General features: G+C 34.6%; 1 protein-coding gene across 3 annotated transcripts in view; it reads left to right on the forward strand.

Annotated features, from left to right (window-relative positions):
• CSMD3 (CUB and Sushi multiple domains 3) overlaps positions 1 to 25,680 on the forward strand; it is a 468,617-nt gene that overhangs the window by 322,882 nt on the left and 120,055 nt on the right. For all 3 annotated transcript variants that reach the window (XM_015856172.3, XM_015856173.3, XM_085537054.1), the window contains 5 exons: positions 1,702 to 1,893; positions 4,109 to 4,247; positions 6,648 to 6,835; positions 12,100 to 12,294; positions 23,956 to 24,072. In XM_015856172.3, the coding sequence (XP_015711658.2) occupies positions 1,702 to 1,893; positions 4,109 to 4,247; positions 6,648 to 6,835; positions 12,100 to 12,294; positions 23,956 to 24,072 (831 nt within the window). The remainder of the gene's footprint in view (positions 1 to 1,701; positions 1,894 to 4,108; positions 4,248 to 6,647; positions 6,836 to 12,099; positions 12,295 to 23,955; positions 24,073 to 25,680) is intronic.

The raw sequence follows: 25,680 nt of genomic DNA on the forward strand, positions 1-25,680 counted from the left end.
ACCACCGCACCCCTGGATATGTTTAAAAACTGTTTGGATGTGGTACTCAGGAACATGATTTAGCGGAGGGTTTTTAGTAAGGGTAGTAAGGTTAGGTCATGGTTTGACTCTATAATCTTTAAGGTCTTTTCCAACCTGAATGATTCTATGATTCAGGTATGATAGCAAAGTTTTTTGGGACTTTATTGCTCTTGAAGATTCTGCTTTACAATTTTTCATGTGGAACAATGAAAGTTGTGATTAGATCTCTACAGATCTAAGGGCAAGGAGGGTGGAGGAACGTAATCATCTCTTTTTCTGGAATATCTATTCAACAAGTAAAAAAATAGATTTCACTAGGAGACAAAAATTACGTTGATGAAAGATTATGAAAAAAATATATATCAGAAATAAACAGAATAAAAAGATATACAAAGTAGAATACGCAGACCAAATGACACGGATAATGATAATAGACCCCCTTCTTGTGGAGTCCTTCACGTGTCCAGAGAAGGGCAACAAAACTTGTGAGGAGTCTGGAGCACAAGTCTTACGAGGAGTGGCTCATGGAGCTGGGTTTGAGAAGAGGAGGCTCAGGGGAGACCTCATTGCACTGTACAACCTCCTGAGGGGAGGTTGTGATGAGGAGGAGCCTGGCCTTTTCTGCCAGGCAATGAACAGGACCTGAGGTAATGGCCACAGGTTGTATCAGAAGAGGTATAGGTTGGACATACGAAGGAACTTTTTTTCTCAGAGTGGTCAGGCACTGGAATAGCCTGCCCAGGGATGTCATGGAGTCACCATCCCTGGCAGTGCTCAAGAAGTGCCTGGATAGGGAGCTAGGAGACATGGTTTAGGGGTTTCCTGTAGGTATAGTAAAGGGAGGACGGTTGGACTAGATGATCTTATAGGTCCTTTCCAACCTTGTGGTTCTATGATTCTATGATTCTTACAAATCAAGCAAACAAACTAACCGGCATTGTGAACAATATTAATGATGGTCTAGAGTCAGGCATGTGAAACAGAAACTAAAAATTAGAGTAGAAATTACGGAAAGATGTAATTAAGCAGTTTCATTTGAATATACAGTTAATATCTGTCAGCTCTCAATAAATCTGTTATTTTTATAATGATATACAATACAAATATTATTTTCCTTTTTTTTTTTTTTTTTCTTACACTAATATTTATTAACCTTGTCCCTCTAATGTGTATGTATATATCTGTATTTGGAAATTCTTTTTTTCTGATAATTTTATATATCTTATAATAATAGTAGAAAAGAAATATGTTACTTCTATGTCCTTTTAAGGTGAATATATGATGCCAAGTGTGTCAAAATTATTCATTAGAACAATTCATTATAACAAATTTATTATTGGAGTAAATGTTAATAATATATATTATAAGCCATTCTCTGAGTAGTAAATAATTTATGTACTAGTGCAATGTTCCTGTCCAGTCTACCACATTCAAATTTGAAGAGTCTAGGACAGAAATAGATGTTTCTCCATTGTTATATCAACTCTACAGGAAAAATAAACAATAATAATAAATAATAAATAACTATAAAAGCCATACTGTTTCCTATATAGTTTTGAATGATTTCTCAGCATTTTAGGAATAATAAAATTTTGGATTTGCAGTTACCAGATTAGAAGAATGTAATATGAGAAATATGGGTAGAAAAGCTGATTTTTTTCTTCTCACTTTCTCTGATAGGTTCTGTAGCTACTGCCTGTCGTGACCCTGGTGTCCCCATGAATGGAACTAGAAATGGGGATGGAAGAGAGCCTGGAGACACTGTGATTTTTCAGTGTGACCCTGGATATGAATTGCAAGGAGATGAAAGGATAACCTGCATTCAGGTAGAAAATCGGTACTTCTGGCAGCCCAACCCACCAGTCTGCATAGGTATGCTGAAGATAATACAAAAATGGTTTCCAAAATTTTGAAATTTTCGTGTGATTAATCACACTTCTCCACAAACTTTATGTTAGGAAACTAATACATACTCATCTTTTTTTTTTTTTTTTTTCTGAATAAATCTTCAGTGAATTTTACAAAAATCTTTCCTCTGTAATTACTAGGTAAAACGATGGCTGATCTTAAAGTAATGCCTCCTGTTTTATGATGTTGGCCCATTATATCAGAGACAGATGTTGGTGGTATGGCAGTAGAAGCTGAGCCTTCTAAGCAGTATTCCATTACCTATTGTTGCTGTGTGACAGATGGCAGCAGAGGGGTAGTCTGACAAAATGATTTCTGATATGGGAGTGTGTATGAAACAAAGATGTGTCACTGAATTCTTTAATGAGGAAAAGAATGACACCCATTGACATTTTTCAACACTTGCTGAGTGTTTCTGGAGACCGAATAGTGGATGTGAACACAGTGAGGCAGTGGGTGGTGTGCTTCAGCAGTGACAACCAGTGATAGTGGGTCACTTCTGCTCGTGCAGTATTTTTTTGCTAGTAAAAATGAAAATACATTCTTTGTCTGTAAATATTGTCTCAGTCTCTAATGCTATTCAGAATAACAAAGCTCATTAATGAGTTCAAAAGGATTTGACTTGATTAGGTGAATCATCATGAAAAAATAGTAAGAAATTACTGAAGTGGTTAGTAGATAGAAGCCTTCAGATTACTACTTCTGAGGTAAATCCTAATCACTACTGGTCTTGGAAGAAATTCTAAACTGTCACTTCCAAAGCCTAATATGTAGTGATATTTATTTACCCAGTATGTTCTTTAATGGAATCAAATAAAGTACCGTGATGTAGAATGATGAAAGATTTTGTTTGAGTGTGTAGAAGCTGCTGGCCTGAAAATCTCCAGGAGTTGTGATAGGTAGCCACTTAAACAGGATCTTCAATTGTGGTTGTACAGTTAAGAAGGAAAACTGGATTATCCATGAATGTGCAGCTGGGAGAATGTTCAATAGGCGAGTTGTAGTGGTATCGTCCTGAGTGACTTTTATATGAGATCCCAAGAAAGAATTCCTGAACTTCTGAAAGGATGTGTGGGAAAAAATGAGGGCACCTAAAATCATCAGACAACAGCCTCTGGCCTCATGAAATATGAAACGGCACTGCAGCTAGGAGAACAGCTTTAGGTGGGCATTCACATTCCTTTGCCATCCCTGGTAGCATGGTCTTTGGTAACCGTTACAAGAAGGAAATTTCTAGAAATCTCAGCTGCTAATGCTTTTCTTTCTGGATGAGCTATTATGTTTGCTTAGCATTAGGCCTTGTGTCTAATCCTATAAATGGCAAGTGCCCTTTAGACTTTGTATGCAGACCTGGTCTTCCCCCTAATACAAATGAAGTTATGAGACACAACAGAAGTATTCCACACATTAAATGCAGACAGTGATAGATTCTGAAACACTTGTGAATTTAATTCAAGCACACATAGAAAGAAGAAAGATACATAAGTTGTATAGAAAACTCTCTTATTGTCTTCTTATATGAGAACTCCATTGAAGAATGCCTAAGCATTAAGTATTTATATTTTTGAATCACAATCACACAGTATTTAGGAACTTCAGAAGAACACAGAGATTATTTTATTCTGGATGTAATATGAAGATAGTTTCATTGGTCTCCTAGAGCACAAGCAGCACTTATTAGGATTTGTTTGTCGATTTTGGTACTCATTGAATTTTTATATTATCATTAGTCTCAATCTGAATTACTAATCAGTTATGTGTGGTAAAAATGCAGGTAGTTGCATGATCAGTCAAAGTAAATCATTTTTCATAACCTTACAAACTTCTCTTAGAATGGTTATACCATGTAGTAGAAAGTAAAAATCTTATCCAGTCTTTTTTTTTTTTTTAATGTCTGCAGAAAGAGCATGTCTCAAGCTCATGGTGTTTTCAGAAAAGCCTTTATATACTGTTAAGGAGAGAAGAAAGAACACAGAGTTCTAAACATGTGTTTTACTTGGTAATATAAGTATTGGTCTAATGAGAAATGTGAATGCAGCTTTTGTTTCTATTTAAGCTTTGTAAATACTTCAGTTATTTCTTGTTTAACTTCTAGGGGACATTAAATGTCAGTGAACACTGTGCTTATACTTGATTCTTTTACCTTCTTTCCTCAATTCCAATTTATTTTTATTCACAGCTCCCTGTGGAGGAAACCTGACTGGCTCATCGGGTTTTATACTTTCACCAAATTTCCCTCATCCTTATCCCCACAGCCGAGATTGTGACTGGACTATCACTGTTAATAATGACTATGTTATATCACTAGCATTTATCAGGTAAACTTCTCATAATTTTAAAAATCATGTTTGTAGCTTCACTAGCAGCAGCTGTTCAAAGTGTGTGTGTACTGTGTGTACCGTGGTGTACTGTCAGGTACACTTAATTATCAGTGTGAAAAGTAATTGTTATCTGTGTCAGCAATCTCATCAAAGACATTAAGGTATTCACTGTACATCGAGCTGGAGCCTAGCAGCTCACTGCTCCAGTTGAATGACTCTTTGCTCTGACTAATATGTATTGGGATGGTTCTCATTTTACTGATATTCTTTTCCTGAAAAGTTGCTGTAGAATAACTCACCAAAAAGACTCAGCCAGCAAGACCGTCTTTAATGATCATATTTTCTATGAGGCATTCATCTGATAGCTAAGAAAAAGATTAAAAAATGGTGTTTAAGTGTAGTTTATTTGTCCTTATCATTTAATAAACAGTAGGACACTTTCCACTGTTTATTAAAGGGAAAAAGGTTTAACATTCCCCTTTATTACAGAATCACAGAATAACAGAATGACCTGGGTTGGAAGGGACCTCAAGGATCATGAAGTTCCAACCCTCCTGCTTGGCAGGGACTGCATTACAATGCAGTACTAAATTAAATTCACCTTAATTTAATCCATAGATGAACTTTTACTCTCTATACTGTGTGTAACCCATAAAGTAAGTTATTATGTACGTTTTCTATATGTGAAAATTAGTTATCACAGAAAATTTGTATTTGTAATACCCCTTCAAATTTAAATCCTATTTATGCTGAAAGTTCTCTAATACTGTCTTCATTCTAATCACTGACAGTGTGATGCATATTTAGTGATGTTTGTCATATTATTGTTTAATTTCATTCGGTCCTTACTGACATAGTATGTGATTCGATGATAAATATATTTAATATTTACCTTTACAATATTAAATGGGAACTATTTTGTAAGGAGGAACACTTTCATAACATTTTGCGTTTGACTAGACTGGACAAAGTTATTTCATTTACAAACAGCTTCAGTAAGGAATTTTGTGTTTAGGTGAATGACTCAGGGTGCAAACTAATTTTTTCCAAAGAAAGTATTTTCTGACATAAATCGGTATAATAAAGTAAATGAGTATCTAAGAACGTTCTACTCTTTCTATTCTCTATTTAGGTAAGAAGACCCTAAAACTTAGAATAAAAGTACTATTTTACAGTGCAATCCAGTACTGTATGTGAACACTCTAGATAAATCCCAAATATAGATCCTAGATATTGCTAGGTCATTCTTAAAATCTGAACAGTTACTGTGATTTCTGAGAGAAGCTAACAAGTTTAGTAGAGCTTCGTCAACAAAGTAGAGGACTTACTGAGATTTGCCACAGTAATGACACACAGACTAAGGAAAAAATTATAGATTAAGAAAAGTATACATTCTTATATGAACCAAACTTTGAATAAAATAATTTAAATCCACTTTTTACTGCCAAATATGGCTCTTGAGTGGGACTTATCCCAGGAATCTCTTGTAAATTCAAACAAACCTACTGCACTTTAAAAAAAAAAACAACAAAAAACAAACAACAACAACAACAACAACAAACTATTGACTTTTGTATTTCTTTTAAAGGAGATATTATTTAAGTAACACAAAAGTTAAAATAACTATTTTCAATTAAGAAGCTAGACTAAGTCTTTAATGCCTACATTCATTTTATCAGGACCTAGTGGGAACGAGAGACAAAATGTGGTTTGCCTTCATTCTTCAACTACCAGGTTTTTTTTTGCCCTTTGTACACAAACACTTTCTCAAGGGAATTTGGTTAACTCCCTGCCTCTAGCTAATATTAAGTTCAAAATAAAAACTAACCAACAAACAAACAAAGAAAAACAACTAACTAGCTCACTTAAACAACATAACAAACTAAATTAATTCCATTAACCAAAAGAGAAGCTTCAATATTTGACATTTTCAGCTACGCTGATGGGCAAAATATTGCTTTCTCTTAGAGTTAATAGAGAATCATCCCTTACCTTTGTGAAAGCATGGTCAGCCTGTCAGAGTTCTGCGTATGATGCACTCTGCTGCTGACTACTCAATATTAAAAAGTATTTATGCCAAGGGTCCCTGTAGAGCTAAGTTGTTTATTTATCTAAAGATTCAGAACTACTGTCATAAATAATTTTTTTATCTAATTTTTTTTTTTTTCCTCTCATTAGGGGAAAAATAATGGTTCTAAGCAGAGAATCAATATAATGTTTCTGTTGTTTTAAAGCAAAAATATCTCCAATAGCAACACTTCCACAAGCCATTAATCTGACAGTTGTTTGATTTTGTTTTGCCATTACATGAAAGCAGTGATAGTAAATTTTTATTTAACCTAGCTAATGTTATACGAAGCTTATTTTATCCAATATTTTTATTGTTTTCCCCTACAGTTTCAGTATAGAACCAAATTATGATTTTCTTTACATTTATGATGGGCCAGATGGTAATAGCCCACTGATTGGGAGCTTTCAAGATAGCAAGCTTCCAGAGAGGATAGAAAGCAGTTCAAATAACATGCATCTGGCTTTTCGGAGTGATGGATCTGTTAGTTTCACAGGATTTCACCTGGAGTACAAAGGTAAATAAAGTTATATTTCTTTTGTATTCAAAACATTTCTGAGTGTAAACTTCAATCTGCATTATTTCCTCGTAGCTGTCTGCCAGGTGAGGTTTTGTTTTTGTCTACAGGTATGATAATGTGTATCCAGATACAAAACATACAAAACACAATTGTGCAAACAAAATACAATATTACAAGCATACTAATTAAAGACAGAATCTTAGTATATGACTTCATATAGAAAGTACATGAAAAATGCATGGTTCAAAATTATTTTATGTACTTCAGAAGTAATCTTAGAATCACAGAATGGCCTGGGTTGAAAAGGTCCACAGTGATCATATAGTTTCAACCCCCCTGCTATGTGCAGGGTTGCCAACCACAAGACCAGGCTGCCCAGAGCCACATCCAGCCTGGCCTTGATTGCATCCATCTCTCTGGACAACTTGAAGAATGGCAGTGAAGCAGTGAAGGTCAGGAACACAAGTCTTATGGGGAGATGCTGAGGGAACTGGGATGTTTAGTCTGTAGAAGAGAAGGCTCACGGAGACCTTATTGCTCTCTAACTATCTGAGAGGAGGCTGTGGTGAAGTGAGGGATCATTCTCTTCTCGTAGGTGACAGTATTAGGATGAGAAACAATGACCTCAGGTTGTGCCAGGAGACATTGAGGTTGAATGTTAGACAGAATGGTCAAGTATTGGAAGAGGCTGCCCATGGAAATGGTGGATAGGCACTCCAGAAAAAGATGGGTAGGGCCTTGTGGGCAGCAAATTGACTGTGAACCAGCAACATGTCCTCTGGGAAAGAAAGGAAACTACATTCTGAGCTGAGAGTGGAAGCAAGAGTGGAATCAGCAGCAATAGGCAAGAAATTCTTCCACCTGTTGAAAGAATGGATGTGGCTATAGGCAGCCTGGTCTAATGGTTGGCCATCCTGCCCACAGCAGGGGGTTAAAACTAAATGATATTTGAGGTCCTTTTCAACTTAGGCCATTCTATGATTCCGTGATTCTGTTTCGATCTTTGGAGGTCACACCTTGTGTACATATTAGGTCTTATAAGTGCTGAAGGAATTTAGACACAGATAAGCAAGTCTAGTGCAATGGAGGGTTTCCAAGATGTTTAAGAGACTAGAACACCTAACATAGAAAAAGAGTGAGGGAACTGGGTTTATTCCAGCTACCTAATGGGAGAGTATAGAAAAGACAGAGCCAGAGTTACAAAGAGCATTTTACTTCATTCTTCATATATCACAGTCTGATAAACTGACTTTTTTTCTTTAAAAGTTTGCTTATCAGCCACTTCAGATTTCAGGAAGTAGATTGAAAATGCTACATATTTCAAGTTTTATTTTTAAAAATAGTTATTAAGAAACTGTTTTTATAGGCATATTATTAGTATTTTGTCAGCAATATTAGCAGACTGTCACAGCAATACCTTTGGTGAAAAGAAAATTATTGGTCTGTAATTGTTCCCCACACATAATTTGTGCTATGATAGATCATGTCTTTCCTCAGTTTTTGATTTAAGCTCCAGACATAATAGATTGCTTTATCTTTTTCTCTTTTTAATTTTTTATTTAATGCTAATGTATTCCTTATCTGAAGACCTACTAGAATTCTGAAACACAGATTCCTTACCATAAACATATCAGCCCTACAAGGAGAGACTATCAGCCCTACAAGGAGAGGCTGAGGGAGCTGGGGCTGTTTAGTCTGGGGAAAAGGAGGCTGAGGGGAGACCTTATCGCCCTATTCCAGAACCTGAAAGGTTCTTACAGTGAGAGTGGGGCAGGTCTCTTCTCACTAGTGACAAGTGACAGGATGAGGGGAAATAGCCTCAAGTTGCGCCAGGGCAAGTTTAGGTTGGATATTAGGAAGAACTTCTTTACAGAAAGGGTAGTTAGGTACTGGAATAGGCTCCCCAGGGAGGTGGTTGAATCGCCATCCCTGGTTGTGTTTAAGAGCCGTTTGGATGTGGTACTCAGGGTTATGATTTAGTGTAGGGTTTTTACAGTTAGGGTTCTGGTTAGGCTGCAGTTGGACTTGATGATCTTCAAGGTCTTTTCCAACCTGGGTAATTCTATGATTCTATGATTATAAACTCAGCAACAGTGATCTCACAGTATAAGGCTTAAGGAAGTTCAGTAATAGGTAATTCAGTGGGTGATGAGTGCACCCTCAGCAAGTTTGCTGATTACACCATTGACACACCAGATGGACAAAATGAGGGAGGGACTTAGACAGACTTGAACAATGGACCCAGGTTAACCTCATGAGGTTTAACAAATCCAAACACAGGGTCACACGCCTGGGTCATGGCAACCCTCACTATTAATACAAGCTGAAAATATTGAAAGCAACCCTGCTGAAAAAGACCAGGGTGTACTGATGGACAGAAAGCTGGACATGAGCCAGCAACATGCTCTCACAACCTGGAAAGCCAACCTTATCCTGAGCACTGTCCAAAGAAGCACTGCCAGCATGTTGACGGAGATGATCCTGCCCTTCTACTACATGCTGGTGGGGCATCACCTGGAGTACTGCACTCGGAGATGGAGTCCTCAGTACAGAAGTGTAAACCTATTGGAACACATCCAGAAGGGGGCCGCAAAAGTGTCCTGTGGGACAGAACACCACTCCTACAAGGACAGGCTGAGAGGTCCAGAGCTATTCAGTCTGGGGAAGAGAAGGCTCTGAGGTGATCTGATTGTGACGTTTTCAGTATCTAAAGGGAAGCTACAGAAAAGAAGGAGACAGTCTTTTTAGCAGGGTCTGTTGTGATAGAACAGGGGGAAATGGATTGGGGTTTAATGAGGGTAGATTCAAATTGGATATAGTGAAAAAGTCTTTTACAGTGAAGGTGGTGAGTTACTGGAACAGGCTGTCTAGACATGTGGTTGATGCCCCATCCCTAGAGACTTTCAAGGTGAGGCTGTATCAGGCTCTGAGCAACTTGATCTATCTGTGCTTGATCTAGCTGTGCATGTCTATGTTCACTGCAGGGACTAAATGACCTTTAGATGCCGTTTCCAACTCTAAGGATTCTATAATTCATGCTTCCTTGTTATTGTCAAAATGTTATATCTCTAAAGTAAATGGTCTTTATTTATTTGTATAATGAATTAATGAATTTGATTATTCCAACTTGAAATAATTTTCAGTTTGCTCTATGATCTGCCAGGCTTCTCAAACAACTGTTTAGTTTGTTTACATAATAATTATTAATGTCAATATGATATCTTACAGACTTTTTGGTAACTTGAATCTCTTAACTTTTAAATGTCCACCCAGATTTTGGAATATAAGTGTTACAGAAGTGTTGGTCCTTTTTTTCATAGTGTCATTCTATATTTTGAAGACTTACCTTTCAGAAAAGGAAAAATTTAGATACTACATGCAGTATACTACAACTATATAAATGAATCATTGTGGACATCAAATATTTATTGTTACTATAATTAGGTTTTGTAACTCTCACTTGCTGCTATACTCATTTTCAATTAAAATGCATGTTCATGGCAATGTTACCCACATTAGGAGATTTTCATATTCTTTTGGAAAATGTGAAATCAAAATTTCAGGAGGATTATTCTGTTTCCATCTTCAAACATAAATATATGAAACCTTTATGGTGTTGTAATATAATATTTCTCACCTCTCATAAAGTACATAGTTTGCTTTTGAAAGTTATACTTTATTTCAACGGAAACTGCAACAGATACAAAGTGCAGAATAACAGTATTTGATAGAGCAAATTCTCAGTTATGAAACACTATTTTTCAACATAGTCACCACCTTTACATCTGCTTTTCTGCCAGCAATGAGCAAGGGCCTTCATGCCACTCTCTTAAAATCTTCACTGTTGGAGGTGACCCACTGTCACTGTTGCCACTGCTGAAATGCACCACTCACTATATGCTCACATCCACTATTTGGCCTCCACAAATGTTCAGCAAGTGTTGATTAATATGAATGTGTGCCATTTTCTTCCTCATGGAGGAATTAAATTACACAGCTTTGCTTCATGTGTGCATTTCCACATCAGACACCATTCGTCACTGTGCCCTTCTGCTGTCTTCTGTCACAGAGCAAAAAAATTTAATGGAATAATGGTGGGAAGGTTCAGCCTCTACTGACATACCGCTATCACCTGCTTCTGATATCATGGGATAACATAATAAAATACGAAGCATTACTTTTTTGGTAGACCTTGTATAAAATGGCCATAAAAATCAAAATGAAAATCTGTTTGCATCGTCTTGTCTATGGTAGTGAGAAAAAGCTGATATGTGGCTAAAACTTATACAATAAAGTTAAATATATTTTCCTTTTTCCTTATTGTCTCTTATGTTTTGAGGAACTTAAGCTTGGTGACTGCTAGAATCAGAAGTGTCTTTGTATTTAAAATTCCTATAACCTTTTGGCAGAGATCTAGAAGTGCAAAGATCTACAGTGCAATTACAATTTCTGCAACTCTTCTAGGGTATAGAAAGTTGGCACTGATCTTTCTTATAGTGAATAAATATTGCCTCTTGACTTTCACAACACCCATAAACAATAAAGAAGAAAATCTGGATTTTCTGTCTTGTGCTTGATTAAAAACAAACAAACAAACAAAAAACCTCCAAATTACATCCTGCATAAGAAAAAAATCATATAATTCATTACAGTGCCTACCATTTTCTAGTACATTTACTATTATTTTAATTAATGGAAGAATGTAGCCAATTTTCCTTAAATGTTTCTGTTTAATAAAGTTGTTGAAAATATCTGAGTTATTTTGGTACAACTTTTATGCTTTGAACTAGTGATCATGTTGTGGATATTCACTTAGGTTTTATTAGTTTTGAAGAAAATTTCTTTGCATATTTTTTTATTTTATCACAAACCACTTACTTAGATTTCCTCTGCTCATCAGTTTTTAGACCATAAATCTTAAAACCAGGATCTTAAAAACAGTCTACAAATAAGAGTGAAATCTTGTAAAATGGTTCTTGTGATTACATTCTATAGGAATTCCATGGTAAAAATACAAGAAAAGCAAGTTGGGTCACTATGTAGAAATTAATTAAGTTTTTAAAGTGAAGGAGAGATGACTACAGTCACAGGTGACATCAAAGTGATGCAGAAGAGAAAAAAATTCTAAAGTATATATAAAATGTAAAATAAATAAGGCATGTATAACATGTATACAGTTTTCAAAGACCTTGAGAGAATTCCAGAAAACATATGTAATGCTTTATATTATATTCAGAATTCTGTTTATATTTTTTTAATAGCAAAGCTACGTGAATCTTGCTTTGATCCTGGAAATATAATGAATGGAACAAGACTTGGAATGGACTATAAACTAGGATCAACTGTCACATACTACTGTGATGCTGGTTACGTTCTGCAAGGATATTCTACACTAACTTGTATCATGGGAGATGATGGAAGACCTGGGTGGAACAGGGCTCTACCCAGTTGTCATGGTAAGAGCAATTTTTCATGTATTTTGTTTGCTGTTATTACTCTTGTTTTGTCATATGGAAAATGTAGAAGATGATAGTAGATAATTTTCATAAACTTTTTTGGGGGGGGAAAAAATAAAAATCATTTGTATACTTTTGTTTAAATAGCATCACATCATTTGCAGAAAATAAGGTTAATGATATCCTGTGCACAGTATTGGGAAAACTATTGTCAGCAGATTGAGAGAGGTAATTCTTTCCTTCTGACCTCAGCTCTGGTAAGACAACATCTGAAGTCCTGTGATCAGTTCTAGCCGCCTCTTCTCTGTGGAACTAATGGAGACAGTCCAACATAGGGTCATGAAGTTGATGAACGGACAGGAATTTCTCTCCCATGAGGAAGGGCTGAAAGAATTGACACTTTCCAGCCTAAAGAAGTCTCTGGAGGATCTCATCTATGCATACAAATACCTGAAGTGAAGTTAAAATAAATGAGTAAAAATCAGGTATCTTCAGTATCATCTTAATTTCAAATCCTTTGAATAATTTGAAGATAAAAAGCTGAGAATCAACTTCCAGTTAAAATAAATTCACTTCCAAAAGACTATGGATTTTCTTTGTTGAGTAATTAAATTTTGATCAGAAATTGAATAGCAAGTTATGAGCAAAACAGAAAAATATATGTAAATTGTCAAATAAACAGAATAACTAAACTCTTAATTATAAAATTGTAAGGCCTTGAAAAACTTTATTATTTTCATTATCCACCAAAATCATAGCAATGTACATCAAACATCAGTGACAAAAAAATTGAAAAAAATGATGCTAGCAAATTTGTAAATGTGTACAAAATCGTATGAGGTATGTAGTCTGTAAATAAGTTTGCTTAAAAGTTACTTTTCTGCCTAACCTCTGTACTTTTAACATCAATTTGGGATTCAGGATCTTCTATCCTGAGAACCATATTTAGTCATACAGCTCTGCAGGGAGAGTGAAGTATCTCAGAATACAACAACAGCAACAACAACAACAACAACAACAAAATTACCAATAAGTGACATTTCATTTTGCTTATATTTGGAGCTAAGTAAGACAGAAAAGAAATAAGAAATTGAAATAATGTTCAACACTCCAGATGGCTCTCATGGCTCAAGGGACATGCTCTACAACATGCAGAATTAATTTTGTAAAGATAATTCAAAGAGCACAGAAAAACTTTTTCTGTTTTAAAATAATTTGTGTCAAAAAAAATTTAATCATTGATATGAAGATGATAATTTGATAAACAACATGGAAAATCTAGATGAAACTGATATGCGGTAATCCAAAGTTGGTCCTTCTTCTTGCAACATATGCTGATATTTTCACTGAAAAGTAAAATAATTTTATTTTTTTTAATGAACACTTGCAAAGATTATCCAAGGTAATGTGCTAAGCTATTTGTCATGAACAGGATCTAATTAACATATGCAGATTCAGTGTTCCTATGACAGGCATGATGGCAAATAATTTCTTTTAGCTTCACCAACTATTGCTCGTTTTATATTCTTGGTACCAAGCAACAATTGTTCACAGAATAACCGAAGACTGTGCAATGGAAAATTGCATTTATGATCTAGTGTAAGGCCTTGCTCCTAACAGAAGAAATAATTGATTTGCCACTGAATATACTGCTATATTTTAGTATACTGTGTTGTTTCAGCCTTGGGAATACTTGAGTACAGGTTTTAAATTGTCTCCATTTGAAAAACACAGTGAACTAACTCAGATATTGTCATAAACTGTTTATGCTATGATTTATGTTTTATGCCACCTTTTTTTTTTTTTTTTTCTTTTCTAAATAGAACAACAGCACTCAATATATTCACATACATTCTTTTATTAAGATGTGTTTAAAAGAAAAAAAGCCATACATGAAACTTATTCTCAAATTCCTTTATTAAAACAAAAGGCAGAGCTGCATATTTTTTTACTGGTTAAAGGACTGTTCTTAGAAAATGTGTTAAAATACATTAAATTTTTTGCCATAATTTGATTTAGCAGCCTCCTAGTTTCAGTTCAATGTTAACAGCACACTGATGGTTTAGTTATTGTTAAGTGATGGGTGTGTGCCCAGGGCCTGAAAGAGATGTTCAGTAGCGGAGAGTCATATCCATGATGGATTGGGGCAGAGAGCAGGCCACAGAAAAGGCTGTGCTGGGCTGCATCTGACTCACAGGCCATGGCTTAAACATTCTGGAAGTAAGTAATTGCAGAAGGGAAATAATGTACTCTAGTTACTTATGCTGAATGTCACTTCAGAGAGTGAGGCTGTGTTTTATACTTCCAAACAATGCTCAGTTGAACTGTATAAGCAGTATACTTTAATTTTATTTATTATTACTTTACTTTTCATAATTTTCATGTTTTACAATGCATTTCTAATTTTCTGTTTCTCCAAGACAAGACATCTGATTTATGGAATCACACAAACCATGACCTGAGCACTTAGAAATAGAATTTTTATCAGTTAGGGTTGCATTTTAAATATGCTACTGAAATGCTACTTATTCTGAAAAATTAATTGCTTATAGTCAGACTTGAAAATGCAGTTTAAGGACTTCTGAAGAAATAGAAAGTTTTCTTCTCAGTATAATAGTGGAATGGTTCTCCTCTCCTCCACAGAGAGGAGTCTTAAGAGGTCACCAGACAGGATTCAAAGTAGTTGTAAGGAAATTGTTGTAAAATCTCATCTGTTTTTAAAGCTGTTTTTCTCTTCATAACAGAGAAGATTTTACTAGATATAGCTATAACAGTTAACAGTTCAAAAAAGATTTGGAAATAAATAAATATACAGAGATATATTTTTAACCACACCACTTTTAACTTTATATCATATATGGTAAATAAAGAATGAAAAATTAAGAATAGAAGTTAATTACAACAACCTAATTAAAATCAATTTACAGAAAATCCAAGGGGTTTAAGTAAAATAGAGAACTTTGTAAAATTGTTATGCTGCATATAGTAATTTTTTTTTCTGATCTTATACTCTCTTGAAGGAACAGTATCATCTCCAACAAATTTTTAGTTCAATTTATGTCAATTTTTTAGATATTCACTACAATCTTTTTATTATACATATGTATTTAATACCCTAAATTGTAGTTAAGTGTTAACATAAGTTAATATAACATATTAAATACAACTCTGATGCCAATATGTGTATTCCAATACTGCAAAAATTCACTCGTGTTTCTGTGAATTTTAGTATCTAAAGAGTGTTTATAGGAGGAAAGGGAACAGACTGTTCAGCAGGGTCTCTTGTGATAAGACAAGGGAAAATTGTTTTAAACTAAAACAGGGGAGATTTAGAATTGAAAAAGTTTTTTAGAAGAAGGGTAGTAAAGCACTGGAGCAGACTGCTCAGAGGTGGTAGATACCCAATCCTTGGAGATGTTCAAGGTCAGACTGGACCAGGTTCTGAGCAACTTGATCTAGATGCAGGTGTCCCTGTTCACTGTAGAACTAGATGACCTCTAAAAATCCCTTTCAACTAAAACAATTCTGTGATTCCATGAAATGCATTACATTTCCTTCTCTACTGCATTACACTTCATTTTATATTTTTATCTTGCTTTGAGAATCAGTTACTGATTACCTTGGTATTTTTGAACAGTAATTATGTAGTATGTCAGGATGTCTACTGTTTTGGTTCATGCATGTGTGGGCATCAGACGGGCATCAAACTGTATTTAGGTTGTGTAACATTTGATGGCACGTGTAAGTAAATGAAGGTCATAGAACATTGCAGTGATATTTTAATTGTCCCAGTTCAAACATTAGTGTCTAGTTAACATTGTTTTATTTCAGTATTGTGATAAAAGTATCAAATTAATAGAGGAACAGCTGGCCTAAAACAGATCAGATTTTCTCAATGAGAAAATATATGATAATAATGTATTCAAAATGTATCCAAACTGTCCATAATGCACTCAAATTGGACACCCCGGGAGGAATGGAAGGGAGGAAAAAAAAAAACCAAACCAAAACAAAAAACAGACTATAATCCCATACAAACAAAAAGATTAGTTGAATGAAAACTGAAGACAACAGCAAAACACTACTTAATGGTGACATAGGACCCACTAAGAGACATCATTTTAGAGCCTCAGTAGTTTGAAGCAAACACTGAAAGGCTAAGCACGTGGAAACAGCAGGAACAAGGAATACAACAGAAGTTAAAATATCTATTCCAGCAAAATGGAATCATCTTTAAATGAGGAAAATAGAAATATGTGTGCAGCAGGGTTTTGAGGAATAACTACTGAAATAGCAAACCCAATGTAACCACAAATGTACTTTTTGAAATATGAGAAAAGTATAGAAATTATTAAAATATCAGTAAAATTTCAAGACTAAAAGTATGTTCAAGGATGATGTAATTGAGGAAAAACTAAGTAAATAGTTATGCTATGCTATGTTATTCTATGCAATACTACATTATCTTCCTAAGGAGATAGGATGGGCTAGTATTTATTATAGCATAATATAATGTATTATCAGGTTATGATATAAGAGAGTTGATGTCTTCTTTGTCAAAGAGTAATATAGTCATTACAGGCAGATTATCTCCTCTTTCTTCCTCACTCTCTTCTACATCCCTTATGAAAATAGTAAGAGTCTTATTATAAAATAAATAACTAAATAAATTACAATAACTCTTTTTTAGTCTGATACCTCTTTATAGTCTTTGACATTTTGGTTATTAACTGAGAACTATAGCTCTCCTGAGTGGGAATAAGTATATGTTTCTTTCCAGTGTGTTGCAGATTTAAGTAGTGATAGTAAAGAAATCTGAGATGGAACAGATTAGTGTGATTTTAGTTAATTTAACATTGGTTGTCAGATCTCAAATTTAAAATCAGATTTTGTTAGAACTGTAACTGTAGTTTCTCTTTAAATTGCTGATATGCACAAACAATATATTGTGCAATAACAAACTTTGAGCCAGTTTCCAACCTAAGGAATTACAGGTTTTCATTTTAATAATATTCTTAGATAAATAAATAATAATAATAAAGCTATCATTGTGACTGTCATTCAGTGGTAGTACTAGTGTACTCTTTCAGGTAAAGAAATACTCTAGAGATTTGCTAATTGGGAGTATAGAGTGAGAAACTGCAATTTTATCTATTTATCTATTTATTTATTTATTTATTTATTTATTTATTTATTTATTTTGTAAAAGAATAATAGAGTCATTACAGGCAGATTATCTCCTCTCCACATCCTTTTCTACATCCTTTATGAAATAGTGAGCCTTATTATCAAAACAAGATTCAGGAGATTATATCACTTACCATCTCTGTAGCAATAGGCAACATTTTGATTTTGTGCATTCAGGAAATTAATGAGCTTTTTGGAAAGCACAAATAATTTTAACTGTTTTACTCACTGCTGTTTCTTTCTTCTTCTTAATAAAAATATGTTTTAAATATGTCCTTGTCTACTAACGTTGTATAATAAACTGTATTCTCAATGAGAGACCTCTGCTGATTTGTCTACCAAAATTTTGGCTATTTGACCCAGAAATCACACTTTTCATAACAAATATGAATGATTCTTCATTAAATTAAATTCTTAATTAAATAAAATTTAAATATTAATAGAATGCACAGAATAAATGTGAATAAATGAATAATACAAAAGGTATAATCATTCCAAAAAAGAAATTTTTAAAGAGATTGTTTTCCTCCAGATGTTCCCCAAACATTATGTCAAAGATTTGCTACAGATAATTGACTTGAAAAGCATTTTAATTTTTTTATTATCTAATTTTAGAATTTAGTTATTTGACGTACAAATGGGAATGAATACTAATGATCAAGATGGGAAATTTTCCAGAAAGATAGACTATAGTTGGTTCTGATGTGGTTTAGAGCATCTGGGTAAGAAGAAAGGCAAAAGCAAATAAAGTGGATGTTGTTGGAGCCTCCTATATAGGCTGGAATGATGGTAGTGATGAATTATTCATTAGGGAACTAAGAGATATCTCTAGGTCAACACTGAAGTTGGTCTAGAGATAGCTGAACATAAGTTAAAGCCCCAGCTTATGAGGGGCTTCAGCTTGCCAGGCATTAATAGGCACTACTACACAACTGGTAGGTAATACATAACATGGTGGTGAACATGTGCCTGTTTGGTCAGGCTCAAAAGGTTCTGGTAAATGGGTTACATCAGGCTGGTGGTCAGTCACTAGTAGGGGACCTATAGGGGTCCATTTCAGGGTCAGTTCTCTTTAATACTTTCATCAGTGACAGGACTTGAAGATATCCTATGTAAGTTTGTGGGTGATGCTAATTAGGGAGTATCTGACAAGTCTCTGAAGGCAATTGGACTTTCAGAGAGACCTTGACAGATTACAGGTCAGGTAAATCATCCACTGCATGAGGTTGAAATATAATAAGGGCCAGATTCTGCATCTGGGATAAGGTAACTCTGGTTTTATGTAGAGACTGGAAGACAAGAGTCTGGAGGGCATCCCTGCAGGAAATGGTCTGTGGGTTATGACTAATAGCAAATTCAGCATGAGTCAGCAATATGCCCGGGCAGTCAACAGTGCCAATCGTACCCTGAGTTATATCAGGTACATTATTTCTAGCTGGTAAAGAAAAAGGATTGTCCCACTCTGCTCTATGCTGGTGCAGCCTAACCTCATGCACTGTGTCCAGTTTTAGGCATCAAAATATAGGAACATAAAACTTAGAGTTCAAAGAAGAGCTATGAAGATGGTAAATGGTATAGAGGGAAAGATGTATGAGGAGCTGTGAAAATCTCTCCATTTGTTCAATCTAGAGAAGAGGAGGCTGAGGGAAGGCCTCATGGGAGAATGCAGCTCCTCACAGTGTGCTGACACGCAGCACTGATTTCTGCTATCTGATGTCAGAGACAGGACCCAAGGGAATGGCTTGGAGCTTTGTCAGGACAAGGTCAAGTTGGGTGCTAGGAAAAGGCTCTTCAGTGGGAGGTTGGTCAGACAATGGAATAGGCTCTACAGGGATAGTCAGGGCACCAACTCTGTCAGATTTCAAGAAACATCAGGATAAATTTATAAGAAACATGATTTAAAAATTGTGAGTGATCCTGTGTAGAGCCAATAGTTGAACTTGATGACCCTTGAGGATCTCTCCCAGTTCAGGGTATTCTATGGTCTTCTGATGTTTCATCAGAGAATAATCTAATGTAGAAGTAGATATATTTTGTGTTAATTCTGCTGAGTTTTCTACTTAAAAGGAAACTGATATTCAGTATTTCTTGGGGTATTTTGTGTTATATGTAGTTAGATTCTGTTGCGTTATGACTCAGTTAGAATTTTTACTGCAAGAATAACTTTGCAGTTAAAAACTGCCCTCTGAATTATTATTAGACATTGATTTTCAGATTTGAACTCTGTAGCTAAGTGAGAATTTAAATAAATCACCACATACTAAAAATAATGCAAAGGCAACAAGACTTACATAGATGAAATAAGCATGATTGAGAGTCAGTGGAATCACTATATCCAAGAAAACAACTCAACAGTAGATATTTTCCAGAGGCAAATTTATATCAAATTAATGTTTTTAATACACTGTAGCTATGGTTTTATCTCCGGATATATTACGAATATTAATGTTCAGTGAGTCTTTTATTCCTGAACCTTCTGTCATTTTAACAAAAAATGTTTCTGCAAAGGTTGAGAAGATAAATATAGTCATTGAACTGTGTAGGTTTACTAAAAATTCAAAAATTCTTCGTCCTTTTGATAAAGTCAGAAAAGTGGTGGAGGACAGTCTTGTTGTTATAAGGACAGAATTAGATATAACCTAATGTTTTACATAATTAAGTATTTTACTAGACAGCTGAATGCTTTCATCTTAAGTCAGTTGTCCTTTACAGAGGATTACACTGATTTTGAAACCCAGGAACTGAATTCTTTGAACTATGTACGGGAATTTTAGCAGCAGTTAGAACACTGTGGGAGAGATCATACCTAAGGGAAGTAGTAAATTCAAAAAGAGTAATGCGGAATGTACTCTGCAAGTATTTTCTTGCTGCAAATTGACCTTTGCATATGTCAAAGTGACCAATAGTTCATCTCTAAGTCCCATCTGCACTAAGTTCCCACTTCTGCAGCATAGGTTGCATATAACTCTGTTGAGAGTCTGGAGCCTAAAAGAAACCTAATGGAAAACCTGCTTTTCAGCCTTTTCCTCTTATGAGACCACATATGTGTGCTCCGGTGGCGCAAGTGGTAGGAATGCCGCCTTGCAACACCAGGGCCCAGGGTTCGAATCCCCCCTGTGGTGCAAGTGGTAGAAGTGCCGCTCTGCAGCACAGAGGCTTGAATCCCGGGAGTTGGACTCGATCTCTAAGGTCCCTTCCAACCTGCATGAGACTATTACTATTACTATTACTATGTGCCTGTTGTGTAATCAGAAGAGACATAATACAAAACTGAATAACAAGAGAATTTAATCATGAAGCAATAAGGGGAAGATCATTTACAAGTATAAAGGGAAGACCACTGCCAAGGGTATCCAGGTAGTTATAGAAATATTTTGTCAGAATTATGGTATTTTTGTGCATATTTATGAGCAAAGAAGTTATGAATGATTGTACTAGTTATTTCCATAAAAGAATAAGTGAACCTCTGAAGAAAATAATTGTTCAACCTGTGAGGGATGCTCTGAAAATACTGCCTTCTATTTTATTATGTTGGCCCACAGTGTCCGAGATGGATGTTAGTGATATGACAGTAGAAGGTGAACCTTCCTACCAATATTATATTACATTTTGTTGCCATGTGACAGATGACAGCAGAGGGGCTCTCTGACAAAATGGCATCTGACTTGGAAGTGTGTATGAAACAAAGGTGTGAAATTGAATTTCTATCTGTGGAAACAAAATGTACCTATTGAAATACATCTATGCTTATTGAAGACATAGCATGCTCTGGATCATCATGCATATCTATGAAATGAAGAGCATCTTAGCCACACTATGGAATGAAGAGCATCTCAGCTCACTTGCATGAATTGGTGAATCGTGGCCAGAGAACTATGCACTGAGCTGTGTATTGTATAAGTACATTGGAAACAATGATTGAAACACTAGAATATCGCAGAGAGAGGCACATAAATGCTCACACAGAACATTATATACAAGTTTATGAGGACCTGTTGAACCAATACAAGCCTGAAGATGACAGTTTCCCAAATCATATAATTACCAGTGATGAGATGAGCTCTCATCTTTATGAGCGGATGTCAATACGGAAGTCCATGGAGTCCAGCATGTGAATTCCCCATTGAAGAAAAATTTCAAGACAAAACCCTCTGTGGAAAAAACGATGTGCACTCACTATCATTTGGGATCGGAAAGAGATTCTTATGGATTTTCTGGAAATGGAACATCAACTTTGCTACCTTGCTGATGGCTCACACTTCCACAGTCAGGCCAGTGAGGACAATCTTTCTCTTGTAATGATAATGCTAGGCCCCACATCACTTTGAAGACTGTGGAGCACATTGGCAATCTTGGCTAGACTGTCCTATCCTACACCTACCATGTAGCCTAGATTTGGAACCTTCTGAATTCCATCTGTTTCAGTTGATGAAAGATGGACTGCATGGGCAATATTTTCCTAGCAATTATATCGTCATCATAGTAGCTGTGAAACAGTTGGTCACCTCCCACTGGCGTAGATTTTTACGAGTGCAGTATGCAGGCTCTTGTTCACTGCTGGCAAGAATGCTTAGTTTATGGTGATGATTATGTTGAAGACTAGTGTTTTATAACTGAGAATTTTCTATCAAATAGTATTATCATGCTCTTTTAGTCTGTTGTCATTTGTTGGAAACAGGAGACATTTTGAAGTGACCTACATACTTGCCAAGCTGATGTTCCTGGACAGCCCAGCTCAGTTTCTTCCATAACAAAAACATATGCCATTTGTAGCTCTACTGTTCACTTGACACATATTTAATCTTATGTTCATTAAACATCACTAATCATTTACCTCTTATAAGAACTTCTAAGAGATCACTGTTTACAAAATCGAATCAGTTCCAAATAAATATTTTAATACCAATTATAAGAAATAAATTGAACTTTCTTCAACTTTAACATTAGAAGTCACTTTAATCAGTGTTTAGTATTAATAAGAATATAGAGAATTTTGAAGGTTATATATGTAATATATCGCACATAATTACAAAAATTATAAAATATATTTCATAATTATATATATATATTATAAAAATTATAAAATATATTATACATTATATATATATATATAACTTGATAAAAGATCTGATATTAATCTTTTACAATCCTATGTGGAGTTGCCAAGGAAATTGTTTTGTGTTTTAATATTTATTTTTTATAGTAGTAGTAAATTACTACCTTTCCGATTCTGTGAAAAATTATGGTTAAATCAATACATTGTTGAGAAATAATTTCATTTGAGAAAATCAATAATATTTTAAAAGTGTACTAACGTTATTTATTTGTTTGACACAAATTTAGTTTGTGGGTATTTTTTCCTGTATTTATAAAGCATGATGTCCAAGTGGCATCACTTTGGTTCTGCAGTATGTTTTCTTTATTATCATAGAACATCTCAGTATCATGTTATTTATTAAAGATAGAACTCAAGTCACTCTTAATTTTAGATACACAAATATTGACATCAACAATTTTGTGCATGTGTGTGTAAAATACAATATGTTGAAGTTGATAAAAGTGTGTTAAAGTTGCAATACATCTAATTTTTATACATTAGAAAATATTGCAATTGAAATATATTTATGGGGGAAAAAGTGTTTTTCAAAAGGGTTTTGCTTTTTTTTTTTGCTTATTTATTTATTTATACAATTACTTCTCTAAAATCACAAATACTATCTTTTTCTGCATAAAGTGAAGGAATGGAGAAGAATAGGAGTATAAAGAACATGGATTGTATAAGTAACAGTCTTCTTAATGCTGAGAATGGAATATATATCTATTAACTAAACTTTAAGTATACTTGCTGTGTGCTATTCAAATTTTATTAAAAATTTGGAATGAAACTAGATTAAACTTAAAGACTGGATGTTGTGTTGAGAGACATGGTTTAGTGGGAGCTAGTATTAATAAGTGAACGGTTGGATTGGATGATCTTTTAGGTCTTTCCAACCTTGGTAATTCTATGATTCTATGAAATTCTTTCCCTTTTGGTATCATATATCTTTATATGTCATTTTCTAAGTAATTGAGATATAAATAAGTGACATGTCATGTTCATCAGTCATAACATTCCTGTTCGAGTTGTTTTATATATCAATTTGAATCATGAGCATTATTGGCAGGTGTAAACATTTACTAGTATGCTAAAAGGATGAATAACCCGTGCCTAGAGAATAAAGCATCATATAAATTGGAGTATAAAGCATCATATAAAGGGATGGTAGTTTTGTACAACACAAATAGCATGCTCCGAATAAAATAAATACTACCAAACAAACAAACAAAAAAACATCATGATTTTATTAAGATGGTTGATATGTAAGAAAGTTGAGTGTACTCATTGTTTCACATGATATATAATGTAATCTAACATTGAAAAATAATAAAATTTGCTTATTATATTATTAAAAACTATTTCTCTGCAATTTCTAGCACCTTGTGGAAGTCGGTCAACAGGCTCTGAAGGGACTGTGTTATCACCAAACTACCCCAAGAATTACAGTGTTGGTCACAACTGTGTTTACTCTATCACTGTTCCTAAGGAATTTGGTAAGTAGATATAATCTTATTGATTTTTTTTTTTAATTATTTTTTTTCTTCACTTGATTATTTTCAACAATTTTGGATAAATTGTGTGATTTGAAAAAGGTATATCTCTGTTTATATTTTTTATCTGATATTTTCATAGTGCACTGATTTCTCAATATCCTTGTACTTACTTACAATTAAATTTAGAAAGTCCACATGAGGTGAAGAAGGAATATTTGTATGATAATATTCATAGTGCTGGGCTTCTCTGAATCACAAGTCAATGGCATAGTCTTTCATAAGAACCAACTTAGAACAGCATGTCTATTCCTTTTTTTCATACATTTCCATGTCCTCCATCAAAATTTAACTCCTATCCCTAATATTGTTTTGGTGATGAGTCTTTTAAAGATACCTTCTGTTCTTCAAAACCAACAACCTTTTTTACAATACTGTTTAATCTCTCGTTATGAATTATTTTGTCTCACTTTATTATTAGGAAGTGCTTTCGATGACTACTGATAGCTTATCATTTGGACTCCTTGGTAACCAATATGCAGCATAATTGTGACATAATTAAGCTTCATGTTTATGCTTCAACGTGTAAGACTTTATTCTGACCTACAGTTTCTCTTTCAGCTCACCAAATAATAAATGCTTGTGGATGGAAATGAATATTTATAAATCTTCTTTCATGTTGACTTTGCAAACATTTTATCAAAATGTTTGAACTGTTGTGTATTCCATCTGCTGTACTTGTGATTACTGGACTGCTTTAATATTCAATTAATTTATTCTTAGTTTTAGGATGGAGGTGCATAGGCTGCTACAAAATAAACAAGTTTTTAAAAGGAATGTCTCCCAAGCTGCAAGGATCTCTGTTCCTCTACAGCATTCAAAAGATATATATATTTAGTTACACTGTTCTTATCAGTTTTGATATAGACAATCAGACATATACTTTTGACCTAAGTTATCTGTTTTAGACAAACTGGAGTGATTTTATCTTCTGTTTTCCGGCAAAACTAATACTTATTAGATCTTTAATGACACACATGACAGCACATAAAGATTTACAATTACTGAAATGAAGGATTTGGTTGAAATGTGAATGCATTGTACTTTATATCTTCAACATTCTGGATAGAAATGTAGATTTTTGAATTCTACAAGCAAAGGATAAGTAACTGTAATTGAAGACACATTTCCCAAAGTGACAGATGGAAATGGAGGTAGGGGGAGGGAAGGATTGGGGCAGGGAATGAACCTGCACAATTTCTTAAAGTCTTGCATAGACTTCTGCATACTTAATTGGGAGAATTTGCAAATACTCACTTTCCACAGTAAGCATGTTAGGAACAGTATTAGGAAATTCTATTATTTTGGGTCTTGATGAAAAAAGCAGATTACGTTCATAGCTTGCATTGCTTTGACATGGATGATCACTCAGTGACAAGATGGCAAGATGGACCCCAAGAAATACTGCGCAAATGCTTTGTGGATTTATACACTAGATTTCATCCTGAATCCCCTTGGGATTCATGGCATGTAGATTTGTTAGTGATTATGGCACAGCAACTAAAAATCAAAACAAATTTTTGAGAGAGTGAAGGAGTACTTGAACAAAAC

Source organism: Coturnix japonica, chromosome 2 (assembly GCF_054131305.1).
Source record: "Coturnix japonica strain WE chromosome 2, WE-NBRP24, whole genome shotgun sequence".
Taxonomy (NCBI): Eukaryota; Metazoa; Chordata; class Aves; order Galliformes; family Phasianidae; genus Coturnix; species Coturnix japonica.